Source organism: Passer montanus, unplaced genomic scaffold, assembly GCF_014805655.1.
Source record: "Passer montanus isolate IOZ18808 unplaced genomic scaffold, ASM1480565v1 scaffold52, whole genome shotgun sequence".
NCBI classification, from domain to species: domain Eukaryota; kingdom Metazoa; phylum Chordata; class Aves; order Passeriformes; family Passeridae; genus Passer; species Passer montanus.
Genome location: NW_024370152.1, coordinates 2050155 through 2065761, shown reverse-complemented (window position 1 = coordinate 2065761; position 15607 = coordinate 2050155). Strand labels below are relative to the sequence as shown.

The window sequence follows — 15607 nt, the reverse complement described above, 5'->3', positions numbered from 1 at the left end:
TGATTAAAAAATAGTGGATATTATTTTTAAAACTTGAAATTCTTTAATTTAATGCACTCTTGAAATTCAAAACAACTCACAGGGAGTGGAATTGATGTACAAAAGCTATGTAATTTTGTAGTGGTTTTGCTGCTTTTTCAGCAGTAGAGAAAACTTTTGAAGTGACAAATGAACATGCAAAACAGTCATGGACTTCAAATTTTTGGAGATTGGTTAACCTGGGGCTTCTTTTTTTTCTTTCTTTTCTTTTTTTTTTTTTAACATGTTTGGGGTTTTTTACTATATTTGAAACTCCAGTACAAAGCAAAAAGTGTGTTTCTACCCCTATGAGTTGCTCCTAATTGAAACTGTACTAAATATGGAGTACTGAACAGCCAGGGTGTTCAAGGTCTTTGGGACAAAGTAATGTGTTTGCCACAATGAGTCAAGAAAGCTTAGAAAAGATGAAATGGTCAAATACAATCGTTTAAATAAATATCATCAATGAAGAGGAAAAAGAATTTTTCCTCTGCATATGGTGTTAATACTTTCCTGTATCTTTCACAAAATTCAGAGGACACCTGGAATAAAGCAGTGTATTCTTTACAGACACTAGCATAAGTTGCAGCAGTAAGTCATAACAAGGTAAGATTGATAAAGAGTGTCCACAGGGACGGTGTATTTCAGGATGTGATCTCAGTCACTTGTGGGCTGAGACAAGAGCTTAGATTTAGCCATATAGACTTCCTAGTGGCAAGAATAGGTAGGATTCCTCAACAAAACCTTTCTGGGCATATGGTCAACCTATGGCCTTCTCATTCTTGAAAATTATGTCTATAAGTAATGAATAAGATTCTAACAGAGTTGTTAGGGTTTTACATTGGTTATGCAAACATAGTGGTACATGGAAAGATAATACTGCTTCTGCGCTCCATTTACTAATAAATAATTAAATACATATTTTTAATGGAAAAAATACCTTGTCTTATATAGAACAAACATGTAACCAAACAAATAATGTAAATCCTAAGCAAAAAATGTGCTGGACTCTGAAGTTCTGCTTAAACAACAGGAATCAAAAAAAGTCATTCTGTTGAAACAGAAGTGTTCTTTCTTTCAAATGTTTATATTTGCTGTCACTTGGATTACACGAAAACTAGAAATTTTCTTGCAAAGGCACCTCAGTTTTCTGCTGGTCAACCACACACAAAAATGCTGAGCTGTCAGAGCTGGAAAAATGATGGCTGCAAGTGAAGGCACCAAACCTTAAATTTTAATGCATCTGAGACAAAATGTTTCTGGTGGAAGAAGGAGCTTGACAAAATGTATGACCTGTAGAGAGAAGGGTCTTAGAGTAGGAAGTTAGAGACTATTTTAACCTGTAGGCATTGGTACTGACTGCCTTTGATCTGGGCAAACATTGCAGTTATTTGTCCCAATAGGTTCATCTGTACAAGAAAATTTACTGTTGTTATTATTGTGTGTAATGATGTGACTCTTGTGTACAATTTTATTATTGAAGAGCTGTGCCTAAATGGAAAACTACTCATACAACTCTCCCTTGTAAATCAGTGTAACTGGAACATTCAGTGGAGTATGGAGCGTTAGTAAAGTGTGAAATCATATCCTATGCTTGCTTTCATCAGAAGCTGATACTCTTGCCTTGGTGTAGCCCTGTCTTAATAAGCCGTTACTGACTTCCACCTTTTTGTCTTTGCAAACCAGGTGATAAAAGTGTACAAATCCTTCTTAATCTAGCACTGCTAGCACAATATGCTTCTATCAGATGCTGTCTGGTTGTGCTGAGGCAGATTAGGAGTGTGCTGTTCAGCTGGACCTTCTGTAGTGGCAATATTCTCCAATAAAGAAGCAGAGAGGTTTCTAATCACTCCCTCTACGTGAAACACTTTCATTGAAGTGCTATTCATGCAGTGCCATGGTGATGAGGGACTTACAGAGAGATAGGACACCCAGAACTGAGGCTGCACACACTTATTTAGGTTTCTCTATGTGCCATGATGAGCTACCAGAAGCTTTGCCAAATTTAGCTAAAAACTCCACCTCAGGGTGCCTTTGATGCCTACATCATATGCTTAATGAAACCACTTGGGGCTAGGACTGTGCTCCACGAGGTGTGTCACCATCGCTGTCTCTGAAGAAGCGCTGAAAACCTGCGCAGGATCAGAATAGTTGCTGTACCCGTCGCCCCGCAGAGAAGGTGGACACCGGCCGCTAGATGACACTGTGACACGCACACCCAAGCCCATCGGCGCCGCGGATGTGCAGGAAAAGCGCCGTCACCACCTCCTCCGTGCAACATCACTACTTTCACACCTGCTAATTAAACACGGAAGAGCAGCTGCTTGGTAATTCAATACATAGCGCCACATAAGTATTCTGGGAGGGGCTAAATGGTCATCTTCATGTTGCTGTTAATTGGAGAGCAATGTCTCGTTAACAGAAATGATGTTTCCTCTGACACTGGACACCTTGTACAGATTTGGACTCTGATTAGTCCTGGTGTTCTAAAAATAATGCGTGACTAAACCACTCTGCTCAGAACTTGGGGTTTGTGGCCCGTTTGCATCTTTTGGAGACATGCCTCCAATCAGAGTGCTACACTCATATGCCTTCACAAGCTGGAAAGTTTTGGTCCCCTAGAGCTAGCCTTGTTATGATAAATTTCTCTGGTCCCTCTAATGAAATGCTGGCCATTGCAGGTTGTTTATGGGAATAGAGATTGAAGGACAAGATGACCTGCTCCTGCTTCTTGGAACTCAGGGGAGGACTTGGGCCAAACTGAGGAAGCCTAACATGCTGTTGCAGATCTGAAAGCAGTTTCCTTGCTTTCTGGTAAGCAGGACTGAAAACTTTGCCTAAAGAAGGTCAAAGACAGACTTCTCCTTCTCATGCACTGGTTTGTCAAAACTGAGTCTTATGGGTTGTCACCACAGTGCAGAGATTTTAAGTGAATGAAGAGATGCCCTGTGTCACTTCCGCCAAGCCAGCTTGCGCACTCAGAGTGACTGAGGTGCAGCTGCTTGTTCTGTGTGTATGCACTGAGCTCCCAGGACATGCTGCCATTACCCCCTCCCACAGGCATTATGCTAGCTCTGGTACTTCTGTCCACACCTGAAACTGTTGGGTGAGGGGTGTAATGCTGCCATCACAGTACTGCTCATGAGCAGTGATCTTACAACTGCAGAATACATCTTGTTGTGTTTGGTCTTCTCATTCTTTTGGGTTTGTGTTCCTTTAGGTGGGTCTATTTCATTATTTACTTCTTTAGTTTTCCGATGTGCCCTCACTGCTGTCCAAGTCATCTCTCCAACAGATCCAAAACCAGCTAAGTGCTTGTGTTGCTACAAAGAAGCTTCAGAAGGAGGAAAAGGGAAAAAAAAAGAACTGTGTATCCTTGATGTACATTCTAGGTGCTCCCTCTTCTGCCAAAGCCTGCTTACCAGGATAAGAAGGTGGCAGGTAGATAACCTTCTTTTCTTGCCAGGTGCTTGCGCACATCTGCCCCTGTTCTAGCTTGCAGACACACAATGAATATGAGTTTTATTCCCAGTTTTACTAAACAGCAGTGAGAGCACAATATCCCTGTATACAATAGCATATGCACTAACAGTTTAGCTGCTGCAAAATGAGTCCAAATGACTATTTTCAGGTACCTACAGAGCAGGTGTTGGGGGTTCCTGAGCACCGTTCCAGCATTCTGATATCAGTTGAGTGATACTACCAATCATCTTGCTAATTTGTTTGAGGTCTAACCTGCAAAGATCCTGCACTGAGCTGAAGGCTACAATAAAAGGGAGAGAGTGTCGAGTATTTACATGGGCAACTGAAAACCAGAAACACCTTGTTTTAGAAACATATTTTCAAATTATCAATTTTCAAATTATTCCTTAACTGAAAAATTTAAAACTTGTAAAGTGAGAATAGAAAACTGCTTGGCTTCTGACATTCAGAGGAAAATATGTGAGGAGATATGCCTTAGGTGAGATCATGTCTGGATAAAATCCCAAAAGCTGATGAGATCTGTTTGTCATTCAGTGGTGCCCCAAACATAGATAAGTTGCATTTGGAACTCAAATTTTCTCCAGTTTCTTGCAGGAAGAACTGGAAAATGAGGGATGACTGGAAAAGGGCAAGTGAAAATCACTAGTCATGTATCTCTAACAACAGCTAAGAATATTACAGCAAATTATTTCAGTACAGGTGCCCGCTGCAGAACCAGACAGAGCCACCTGGCACACACAGCAATTTTGTGCATTTCAAGTAAGAGCAGTCTTTTACCTCCTTTAACTGTATTGAGTTTCTAATTTCTTTTTTTAAGTGCCAGTGCACTCCCAGATACATGCTTGTCTGAGCCATGCAGGCTAAAATTTCTAGGGAGAGAAGAAGAATTACGAGATATAAGCTGTTTTACTGCAGGATTGCTACTTAGCAGCTATGGCCAAGACAAAACCCACATAAACCTGGATTTTGTATCCCACAATGCCAGCTATCAGCTGTCACTTTATAGTACAGAGATGCCCCTTATTCCAAGAAGTGCTTGTAGTCTCTTTGACACTGTGGGAGTTTCAACCTGCTTTCTGTTCCTCAGCACTGTGCCTGCAAAGCAGGCACAAGCAGTGCAGACAAATGCTTCCCCAGGCATTGCCATGCTGCACTTAACCTGGATAGTCCTGGAGCTGATGAAATTTTGCAGTGAGTTCTAGAGTGCCCCTTTCCTCACAAGGGTCCTCATGGAAAAGGAGCCAGCCATGAAGGCCTCCTCAAGTCTGAGGCCAGTTTTGAAAACTGGCATTGTATCACCTCGTCAAAGCATCTCACACATCATATGATTCCAGCAAGTGAGTTGCAAAGTCTAGGCATAAGGTACTAATCTTGAATTGTATTGAAACAGAGGTGTACAGACCCAAAGATTAACCACCAAGTTTTGCAAAGAGTAGCTTGTCTCCTGTATGTCAGTATCCAGTGCGTATAAAAATAGGCACAGATCTGCACTCAAAAAGGTCAAAGAGAATCACTCAATTATTTGAATCCCCTTTGAATAAGGGAGTTCCTTATGAATAAGTGCAGGTGTTGATTTGAAAGAGGGAGGGGATAGGAAGAAAAGGGCTGAAGAAAAACAGAGGGTAATGAAAATTTAGGTCATAGATTGAACCAGTACTGCAGCATTTCTCTGAGAAATATGTGCAAAAAACACATCTGGGCAGCAGAGGAGTTTTTATGGTGATAAGCAGATAATTTTTTTATTGCTTCCTCCTGTTCCCAGAAAACAGGCTTTGTAAGTACACAGGATACATCCCTGATATCTCCTCCTTGTGGGAACTGTGCTTGGGACACTGTGTTTCTCATTCATTCACACGAATGGAGTCAAAATGGAAACATTTGTGGTTATCAAGTAGACGATTATTGTTTTGTTCAGCGCTAACCTCCAAAGCAGCAGCAAAAGTAATTTCAAGAAAGGATAAATTCATTTTTTCTTTGTCCTCTTCTAGAGTGGGAATCTGGAGAATTTTTAAAAGCCATTTCTATTTCCTGGTGTGACTTTAGGTCCTGTAAGAACAGTGTGCCTACTGGAGCAATGCAATTACAAGGGTATGTGGTCAGTTTGGGGTATTTTTGTAAGAGGACAGAATGATTTGATGAATTTTCAGTGTTTGTTTTGACTCAAATTCTTCATAAAGGTTTGGTCAGAAAAGTCAAAGAGAAGGAGTTAGCTGGGGCACTTTAATCATTATATCAACATCTGGAATCTTAAACAGCATCAAAAACTGACTGCCAAGATGAAAGCTTGGTAGTGAAGGACTGATCTGGGGTAATCTCTGAATGCAGACTCCAAAATGGAAGACATAAACAAGGCAATTCCTCATTTTGCTGAAGTCCAGATACACTTGCTGATGGAAGAAAAAGAGCAGCACTATATTATAATTCTATGCGGTGCTTGCACACATTGTGTCTAGCTGCATACAAGTACCCATGAGCTTAACCTCTTAATGCCACCTGTCCAACTCAAAAAAGGATTTTGGGATCATGCAAAATCTGTTATAGAGGGCTTGAGAGTGGCAGTGATTTCAGAGTATGTGCAGGTGCATATGAGGATACCACTCATGCCATGATGATTTTTTGCCTTTTCTTTCATATACCTTTAATAAAAGTTTAAACTGATAATGAGCATTTTATAGTATATTTGGTTGTGCTTAGCACAGTATAGCTCTAAGGCCAAGTATAGTTTCCATGTGAGGGAAAAAATCTGCTAGAAATTCAAGTCCACTCTTGTCCAGTGAGATGCTTGTATTGCAAAATCTCCAAATGGGACTCACTAAGCAAAGCCATCTGGTGTTCCTGATTCCTACCATACCAGTTGTGCAATTCCAGTGCTTTGGACACTTAAAAGGTGGATTGTGAGACACCATAAGCAGGCCTGAGAACATGAAAGAATTTAGTTCATAAGAACTATTTATGTAGAATACCATTTCCTACCTAGAATCCAACCACAGGAATCTCAAGGTCCTTGTATTTTCTGGACCATTATCGTGGCAAACCAGGCATCCTTGGCACAGAAAGTAAAACAGAAAGTAAGAAGTTAAGTTATTTGGGGCTTTCCTCATAAATTAGAAAGCAGCAAGACTGTATTTCTCTTACAAGCTTTATTTACATATACTGAACACAGCTAGTAAGCAACTCTGCACCATGTTGAACCACTACTGAGAAAAAGGAGGCAGAAAACCAGCAGAAAATAAAGTGTAGTGGAAGACCCTGATGTGTACCAGTGTACAAATTTAATATTTGAGTATGTATGTATCACAATTCCATATGTGTCTATGGATGAGCAAGCAACCGATATATGTGAGTTTTGTACCATTCCAGTGTTTTAGTTCCAAGTGTGAGCCTGAACCACCAAACCTGCAAGGAGCTACTGTGGCAGTGGGTTGCCCAGCCTTGATAATGACATATTCAAGCACAGTAAAGTGTTACTGAAATGGATGAATCCTGTTAGAAATAGCACTGAAACAAGTTAAAAACACAGTCTCAGCAGGCTTTCAGTAGTTTACAAAAGAGTGAATAATTCTGAAGACATTAATGGCAATTAACTGTCTCCTAATGTAACAGTTTTAACACTCAAGAGTTCTGCTCTAGGATGTTACTGTTCAATTCAAAGTTCAGTGACCACTGTTCAGTGGTCAAACTTCCCCTGTCTGTTCCAGACACCCCTTTTCACAACGGCAGAGAAAGGAAATGCATGAGACTGCACAACCATTTCTTCCCCTATTTCAGAGGATTGTATGACTTTCAGACATAAATTTTATCAAAATATTATTATATGTTGGGAAAATTCATCAATTTTTCCGTTTACCACTGTGGTTTATCCAATGGCCTAATTAGCTGTGAGAACTGGGTCTCTAATCCCTTGTCTGGCTCTGACCTTGAATGACTTTGGGTAAGAAAATTTTTATTTCTCAGCTTGCTTTTATCCATTGGGAAGATACTAATGTTGCATTTTTTCCTCGTGGCTTTAAAGGAACTATCACCTATGAATTCTTCTGATGTATGAGAGAGAAAGAGCAAGAAACCCAATTATAGCAGGCTTGTTCCTTAGAGGCAGAAAGATTCATCCACACTGAAACTTTATAAACCTAACTAAAATATTTCCTTCTCATTCTGCCTGTGGAATAACATGTGGGTTTAAGAAACAGTGTTGTTCACACCAGGACAGTATATGTTGTTAATTATTCACGATAATGGTAGGAAAATAATATTTTCTACTGGTGGCCATGGCCTTGTAAAGGACAGTCAAATTCTGTTATGTACTTCTTTGCACATACAGACAGAGTTGCCACATCTTAATCACTGACAGCCTAGTCATCTTATATTTGCAGTATTTGCTATATTTACAGAGACAATCAGCAAAATTCCCACTGAAGGATATAACGCAGGTGCTGCATAAAATGCTGCATGTGCAGACATATTCCAAAACACCAAGGCTTTTATCTATATTGTGTCTTTGGGTATAGATACAGGCCTTAAGGCAAGAAAACAGGAAATAATAACAAGATTACAGTTTTAATTTTGGACTTCAAGTCTATGAAGATGGGAATATGCCACAGAAGAGGCACCATGTGCACTCAAGGGATATCCATCTGAGAAACACTTAATAGAGGAAAGTTTATTTAACTGATTTTTAACTGAAGTGTGGAGAAACAAGACGATTAGATCAAGGACTTCCAAGATTAAGCACAGAATCTTCTAAGTCCCGCTGAAATACCTGGCATGCAGTCTGTATTTTATCAGATGCATGGGGAGAAGCTCCTGCAGGAGGTCACTCTTGTGTAACAGGATAAAACCTAGCACAGGCAATACAGCATTGTAGTGCTCAGAGAGAGGAAAGTTATCCTCAGGAGAAGCCACAGTCTCTCACAGAAATTAAGTATCTCTAGCCAGCCAAGTTACTAGTTTGCAAACTAGCCTGTTCTTCTAGGGATTGAAAGGGAGCAACTGGTGGTCTGTAATTTGCATCTGGGTGAAACAATTGCCATTTGCATTTAAAATTGTTGGTGACAAAATAAAGTAGAAAAACACATCTTACTCTGCTCCAGTCTGTGCACTGTTGCTGTGAAATGCTGGCAGGATAGGTACAGCTTTGTGACCAGAACTAGACTGGTGACAAACACTCCTGAGACATGCTTTCATAGTTTGGTAGTGAATATTATGACAGCTGCAAGCTGCTCTTCAGGTTCTTGTCATTTGTGGTGTACTTCTTGCAACCTTTCTGCATGGTAATTGACTGTCCACCTGCTTTCATAAGCAGTGAAGTCATTGGCTCTCATCAAAATGGTCCTCAAAATTATCTCCATTTTCCCCTATAGCTTATCAAACTCACAGGTATTGCTTGCTGCCACTGAAAATGCCCACAACCCACTGGAATTTTAGACTTTTAGATCCAAGCTATCTTCTCAGTAGGCACTGTTTATGAAACTACATGTAGCTAAAGGAAAGCTGGAAATGAACCAGGTGCTCAGAAACCAGGAGCACCTTTGTACCAGGAACAAAGAATGCACATGCATGTAAGGTGTCAAGCAGAGGCTGTATAATGCAACTGGCATGGGAGTAACTGCAATGGGAGTGAGGTGGTGCCAGGAATGAGGCTGCACTTCCTCCTTTCAACACCTGGTTCACTCCTGCCTTTCCGATCACCTTGATACTTAAGCTGCACTGGCGTGGACCCTCATGGCCTTTGAAACAGACTGAGAAGATATTTCACCAACATAAACACTTAAGAATTGTGGGGCTGAGGCAGACATATGGGAGCTATGGTGTAAGACAGTGGAGAAGACAGAGGTGTGGGATTGGCAAAGGGAAAAGATGAAGGAATGCCATGAGCACAGTAGATGGAAAACTTAGAGAAAACAAAAGCAGGTGGGAGAAGGTGAAAAAGATGGTGCTACTATCATGGATGGAGTCTGGGGAAAGGCCAGGAAATCACAGTAAGAAAGGCAAAACCAAAATGCATTAAATGTGCGCCCTGTGCATCTGAACCAGGGAAGGAACACGGCCCTGTTGCAGGTCTTTCACTCGTTTCAAGACAGGCCTGCTTCCATGAAGCAGCAGGAAGCCAACAAGATGAAAATCCTCATGGTGCGGACAGACCAAGACACTTGTCTGGAATACAGGGCCTTGAGGGAAAGCCATATGAGAAGTGGCGGAGGTCCCTTGATCTGTTCAGCCTGGATGAGACTGAGGGGAGACCTTATTGCAGTCTACAACTTCCTCCTAAGGGGAAGAGGAGGGGCAGACACTGACAGGAGTGACAAGAGCCGAAGGCACAGCAGGAAGTTTTGCCAGGGGAGGTTTAGGCTGGACATTAAAAAGAGGCTCTTAACTCAGAGGGTGGTTGGGCACTGGAACGGGCTCTCCAGGGAAGTGATCACAATATCAAGTCCAAGAGAGTTCAAGAATCATTGGAAAACGCTCTCAAGCACATGGTGTCATTTACGGGGCTGGTCCTATGCAGGGCCAGGAGTTTGACTTCACGATCCTTGTGAGTCCCTTCCAAGTCAAGCTATTCTGTGATTTTGTGAGTGGGACAACACACGGCACATCGTGGGCATGCTCTTTACAGAGCTGGAGTTTAAATGAAGGACGCTTCTGGCAGTCCTCTGCAGGCCTGACAAAGGCGGAACCCGGAATTTAAAAAAAACAAAAACAAAAAAACCTAAACAAAAAAAACCCCAAAACACAACAACAAACAACAACAAAAAAACAACCCACGAAGGAAAGATTCCAGCCCTGTGCCTGGAGTCACAGCTCCCCAGATCTGGCAGAATGAGTAACGCGATCAGTGACGGAACGCCGGCTCAGGGCATGCTGTTCTCTGCCGCTCTTTCTCCGCTCCTTTTACATTAAAAAAAAAAAAAAAAAAAAAAAAAAAAAAGCTGATTAATGCCTGTCCTTCGGGTCAGGCCGGTGCTGGGTTCCGTTACCTCGACCTCCTCCTTGCCCCGGGCGGAGCCCGCCCTGGCCCGGCAGCCCGCGCGGGAGGGCCGCCGCCCTGCCGGGGAGCTTCCTCTTCCTCCAGCAGCGCGGCCGGGGCGGGAGGAGGAAGGGGAAGGGGCAGGGGCCGGGCAGGCTCCAGCACGGCCGCCGCCGTCGCTGGTGCGGCAGGGGCGGGGCGGCGCGGGAGGCGGCGCCAGCGGCCGGCGGGGCCCGGAGTCACCGTGTCACGGCGCCCGGGAAGCCGTTGCCGCCGGATCCGCCCCCCGCAGGGCGAGCGAGGAGGCAGGAGGAGGAGGAGAAGGAGGAGGAGGGAGGCCGGCTCCTCGCCGCCTCTTGTGTTTTCGCCCCCTTCCCGGCCCAGCCCCGGCCCCTCTCCTCTCGCACCGGGGCGGCGGCGGGGGGCGAGGCCGCAGCGGCGCCCGAGCTGCCTGCGGGAGCCCCGGGACGGGCCTGGGCCGCCGTCTCTGGACTAGGATGTCCCGACATGAAGGTGAGCGGCGCGGGGCGCCCAGGCCGCTCCTGGCGGCGGCGGTGGGGCCCGGCCCGGCGGCCTTCGGGGCCGATCATCATCATGGCGCCGCCGGGAGCGGGGCCCGGGGCCCGGCGGCGGAAGGAAGGAGAGGCCCGGGCGGGCGGGCCGCGCTCTGCAGTGTCATAGCGGGGGAGGCCGGTACGGCCCGTTCGCCGCGCGGCCTCCGCCGGGCGGGGCCGGGGCCGCAGGTACGGCCGGCGGGGGGGCCGAGCCGCCCCGCTCCTCGGCGGGCCCGGCCGCCGTGGGTGGGCGGTGGCGCGGGGCGGCCCTGCCGACGTGTCGGCCGCCGCCGCGGCGGGTCCCGCCGGGCTCCGCACTCCAGGGCCCCCCTGGGTGCCGGGGAAGCGGGGCCCGGGGCAGAAGTGTGCCTGGCCCTGACGAGGGGTGGCTCGTGTTCTGGCGGCCCCGGGATCTGCCCGTTTTCCCTCGCTTTTGCCTTGCGGCCGAGGAGGCCGGTGCTGGTGTGTAGTGGCATGTTTTGAGGCCGCCGGAGAAACGTGTTCTCTGTGTGCTGCTTGCCTCTGGTCCCGTTGTGTTTACAGCCGTGCAGGAGTTCGGTGGGTAGTTAGTCAGAAGGAGCAGGGCGGAGGAAGATATGGAAGCTAAGAAAGCAATATCTTCAGGAAGAAAATGGGAGTGTGAAGCCAGGAGAGAAAGTTGCTCGGCTTTTCCGTGCTTGTTTACCAGAGAGTAAAGTGTTTGAACTAGTATTTTATAAAACCAGGGTTTGCCATCTGAATAGATAACTTTCTGCCATGTTAGGAACATAATTCAGTGTTGTCTTCATTTTCCCTTATCTAATTTACCATTTCTCTGTTTCATCTAATCTTAAAACATTTTGACAGAAACCTTATAGGAGAATTCGATATTTGTGGCTTACAGTGCTGACTTCTAGTTAGTAGCTTGATTTTAGGCAGTGTGATTTAGGCATGGTTTTTGGTGTGTGTCACAGTATTTTGAAGACTTCTTATTTGTGCAAGTAAGTGTGCATCTCTATCAAAGAATTGTCCTCCTGGGACCCACTAACTTTTTTTGTTTACTTCTTAAAGCTTAGTAAGACTGCTGCTTTTTCTCCCCTTCCTCCCCCTGCCTTCATGGTTTCCCGGGAGGGTGGAGATGGATTTTTTTATGGTTAAAGATGGCAGTTTTTAACTGGAATGAAATGATCATTGATCACAAACTTGCTATTAGTGGTGGTGTAGTGGGATTATGCAGTCTGCAAGTATCTGCTGTTATGCATGTATCCATAATACTCTCTTTAAGGTACAGTAGTGGAATACAGGCTTTTCTAACTTGAAGAGGTTAAAATTATGCTAGGTTTATCACAGTGATAAGTGATATCATATGTTGTTCTTTTGTGATTTTCAGTGCACGAACTATTATAAGAAGCGGTGATATGTGTTAAAAAGACATTCCAGCCCTGTCTTTTTGTTAAAATATAATTTAAAAGTAGGTTTTCTTTTATGTTTCTTATGGAGACTATAGCATGAATTTTCCTTTCAGTTGTTAAATGTTTGTAGCAGGGAAAATTACATTTCCTATCTTTGATATTTGTTAGTGTTTTTAAAAGGAGTGACTGTGTATGAAATTGGGCTTTCTTTTTGCAAAGCAGATTCATTTAGACACACCTAGTTAGAAAAAAAGAGATAATTGCGTAATTAATTACTTAATTGGTAAGCGAATGAGAGTTTTGGATCCCAGACCTCAACTTCTCAGGTGTGTGTGTGAACAAACAATGCATTCCTGAGAACACATCCTCGCTGTGAGATTACAAATGGCATCTGCCACTGTATCCTTGTGATTTTTTTTTTTAAGATAATCTGTCTCTTAATTTCCCAGTGATTCTCCTCTTACTTCACACTTCAGATGTGTTCTTTTAGGCAACTATAGTTACAGGGATAGAATAACACATGTTAGTATGGGAAGGATGGCTTTCCAACTTTATGGAGAAGAGGTTTGGGGGCTTGATTTTGGTAGCACTCTGGAAATCTGTAGAAATTACATACTTGAAAAGAAAGCTTCAGAACTGTGCAAGGTTATTCACAGCTAACAATTTTTGATCCGGTATGACTAGTTTGGAGATGGCTGTCTTGGAAGAGTATGGGAAAAAGCAAGCTTTAATCATGTTTATGTTATTTTTTTCTGTGTATTTCCTTTAAAATGGTCTGTACACAAAGTTACAAACAAGATTTATTGATATTTCTTGAGAGAATTCAGATGCTGTACCAGTTTTATGGTGAAAACGTATGTATCTGGATGTGTAAATGCTGGACAAGTTAGAATTCTTAAAGGCTTGGGACTTGAAGTAGGCTGTAAAGCATCTGATGGAGATTTACTCTTACTTTCCTTTGGGCTTTCTTGACTGCTTCTTTGGCGTAAGAATCTGTACAAAACAATTCTTTCGGGTATTTTGGTTAGTTGGCTTTGGTTTTTTTTTAAAAGTGTGGTTTTGTTATCCTTCACAAAAAGTTTCACCACAGCCTGCCTTTTCACTGTGCTGTCATTTCACACATGAGGTCCAGACTCGTGTTTCTCCCAAATTCAGGAAAATGGACACCAACTAGAATTTGAATTAGTGTTGCTTTTTTAATGTGTTTATTCAGTGTTCAAGAGACGTCCTTGGTAATGCTGTCAGGAGTTAACTGCTTGTCTCTCGGTATTGCTAGGGTCTTCTAATTTTTCAAAGCCATTTTTGTTTTGTGATTTGTTGTTAAGAGGCTAGCCTTTGGTTTTGTAGAATGCAACATTTGACCAGGTCATTCCCTGGTCTTGGCATTCATGTTGTTCCCTTTATAGGAGCAATATGCTGTGTTTCTCTGGGTTAGCCCCTCTGTGGAGGAATATGTGGTGGTGTAATATTTGGCAGCCTACAAGGAACAGGTAGGTACTTTTATTATATTTTTTTTTTACGCTGTGAAAAGTTTATGAGGAGACATTTTGCTTATTACATATGATGTCTTTTTGTGAACATGTGGCAATAATTCTCTTATTTGGCAGTAGACGCCACCCAGGACAGCAGAAAAATTGAGAATTGTGACTTCCAGGAATATCATTACAAGACCATTTTTGCAACTTGTTTTGTGGAACTAGGTCGCAACAGCATTAACTGGCCTGGGTTCAAATTCCCTACAGCTGGCACCTCCAGAGGGCTCCCAGTTCCATGTCACCTGCATCACTTAGTTCTCCATTTCTCATGCTCTGTGCCTCACTCCCAGACCCAGTTCCATCTTTTCTGCTTGTTCTCACTAAAGGAGATAGTCTTTAAGCTTCAAAGAGCTGTCAGCAACACAGGTTCTGGGTTTTTTTGCAGGTCCCCATTTGTCAGTATTTCTTACAAAATCAGTAAAGATTCTGTAGGTAATCCTAGTCCCATGTGAAGTAAATTGTGAATGGATGGTGGTAACACAGTAGGAAGGGACAATAGTGATTGTCAGGACCACATGGCCTTTCCAAATTTCTCTTCTGGCTTTGAGATCCTTTTAGTATTTCTGTGCTCCTTTTCTTTGTGTGTATACATTAATGTGCTGCTTACAGATACTGAAATCAAATGCTTATTTGTAGTGGAAAAAAGTAAATAAGTAATTTTTTTAAAAGAAACGTATGTAACTTCATCTTTGAAATTCAAGAAATCATAGTTAGAGTTGAATATAGAGTTGAAAACCATTAGTATAAGGGTAATGTTAGCTCCAGTCTTCTGGCTGTACAGTGAAAAGATTGGGAGTCTGATTGATGATGTTTTCTGTAAGGTCACAATACAAAACATAAAACTTAATCTGAAACAAACATTTTGAAAGCAATAATAGTAAGAGTAATTTCTGCCCTTTATAGTGATGCAATAACTGTGTCATACTTGAGCTGCAGAACGGTACTACAAACTCTAGTGCTCAGCCAGTTGATGCATAACTTAATGTTTCATATGGTGTCAGTTAGAAAGGTGCCACACAAAATACAGAATTAATATATTTTCCGTGTAAAACTTCTAATTCACTTAACATGACTACATCTTTTTCGTACAAAGTACCCAAGATACGGTGTTGATGAAGTGTGGCATGTAGTAATGAAATGTGTCTCTTTGACACCAGTTGCAACTTGTTGCCTTCCAGTGCTTACTTTGCTTGCATCTTCTCCGAACAAGGAGTTTACTGTATTTCACAATACAGAATAAGCATAAATTCTTTCATACGTTGCTGCCACTGAGATCTGTTTTGTAGAACCTAAGTCCAGATTAAGCTGTACATATAACATAAAACAGTGAGATTTTTTTTGAATTTGCACTAATATTTGAGTCTTCCAAAGCATTTTCTATCTGCATATGCAAAGTGTTTCGTACTCTTTTTAGTTTTACTTTATGGTAGCATATTAATGCATCTAATTACAGATGTAGTTCAGTAGCTGAAAATGACTTAGTGTGACAATTTGACTAGCAAGACCACTGTTTAGGCACAAAAAATGTTAACATTAAATGTAAACAGCTGCAAATGTGATTGGAAATATTTGAACACAGTAATTTGCTTTTTTATTACACTTGTTTTATTTCAGTAGGAAAGTGAATCATCATTTAATGATAAAAAGAGCTGGAAACAGAATTCA

At 42.7% G+C, this 15607-nt stretch overlaps 1 protein-coding gene across 1 annotated transcript in view; it reads left to right on the top strand.

Annotated features, from left to right (window-relative positions):
- The first annotated feature begins 10431 nt into the window (after window positions 1-10431).
- KCMF1 (potassium channel modulatory factor 1) overlaps window positions 10432-15607 on the top strand; it is a 42605-nt gene continuing 37429 nt past the window's right edge. Inside the window, exon 1 of the mRNA XM_039724221.1 lies at window positions 10432-10975. Within this exon, the coding sequence (XP_039580155.1) occupies window positions 10432-10975 (544 nt within the window). The remainder of the gene's footprint in view (window positions 10976-15607) is intronic.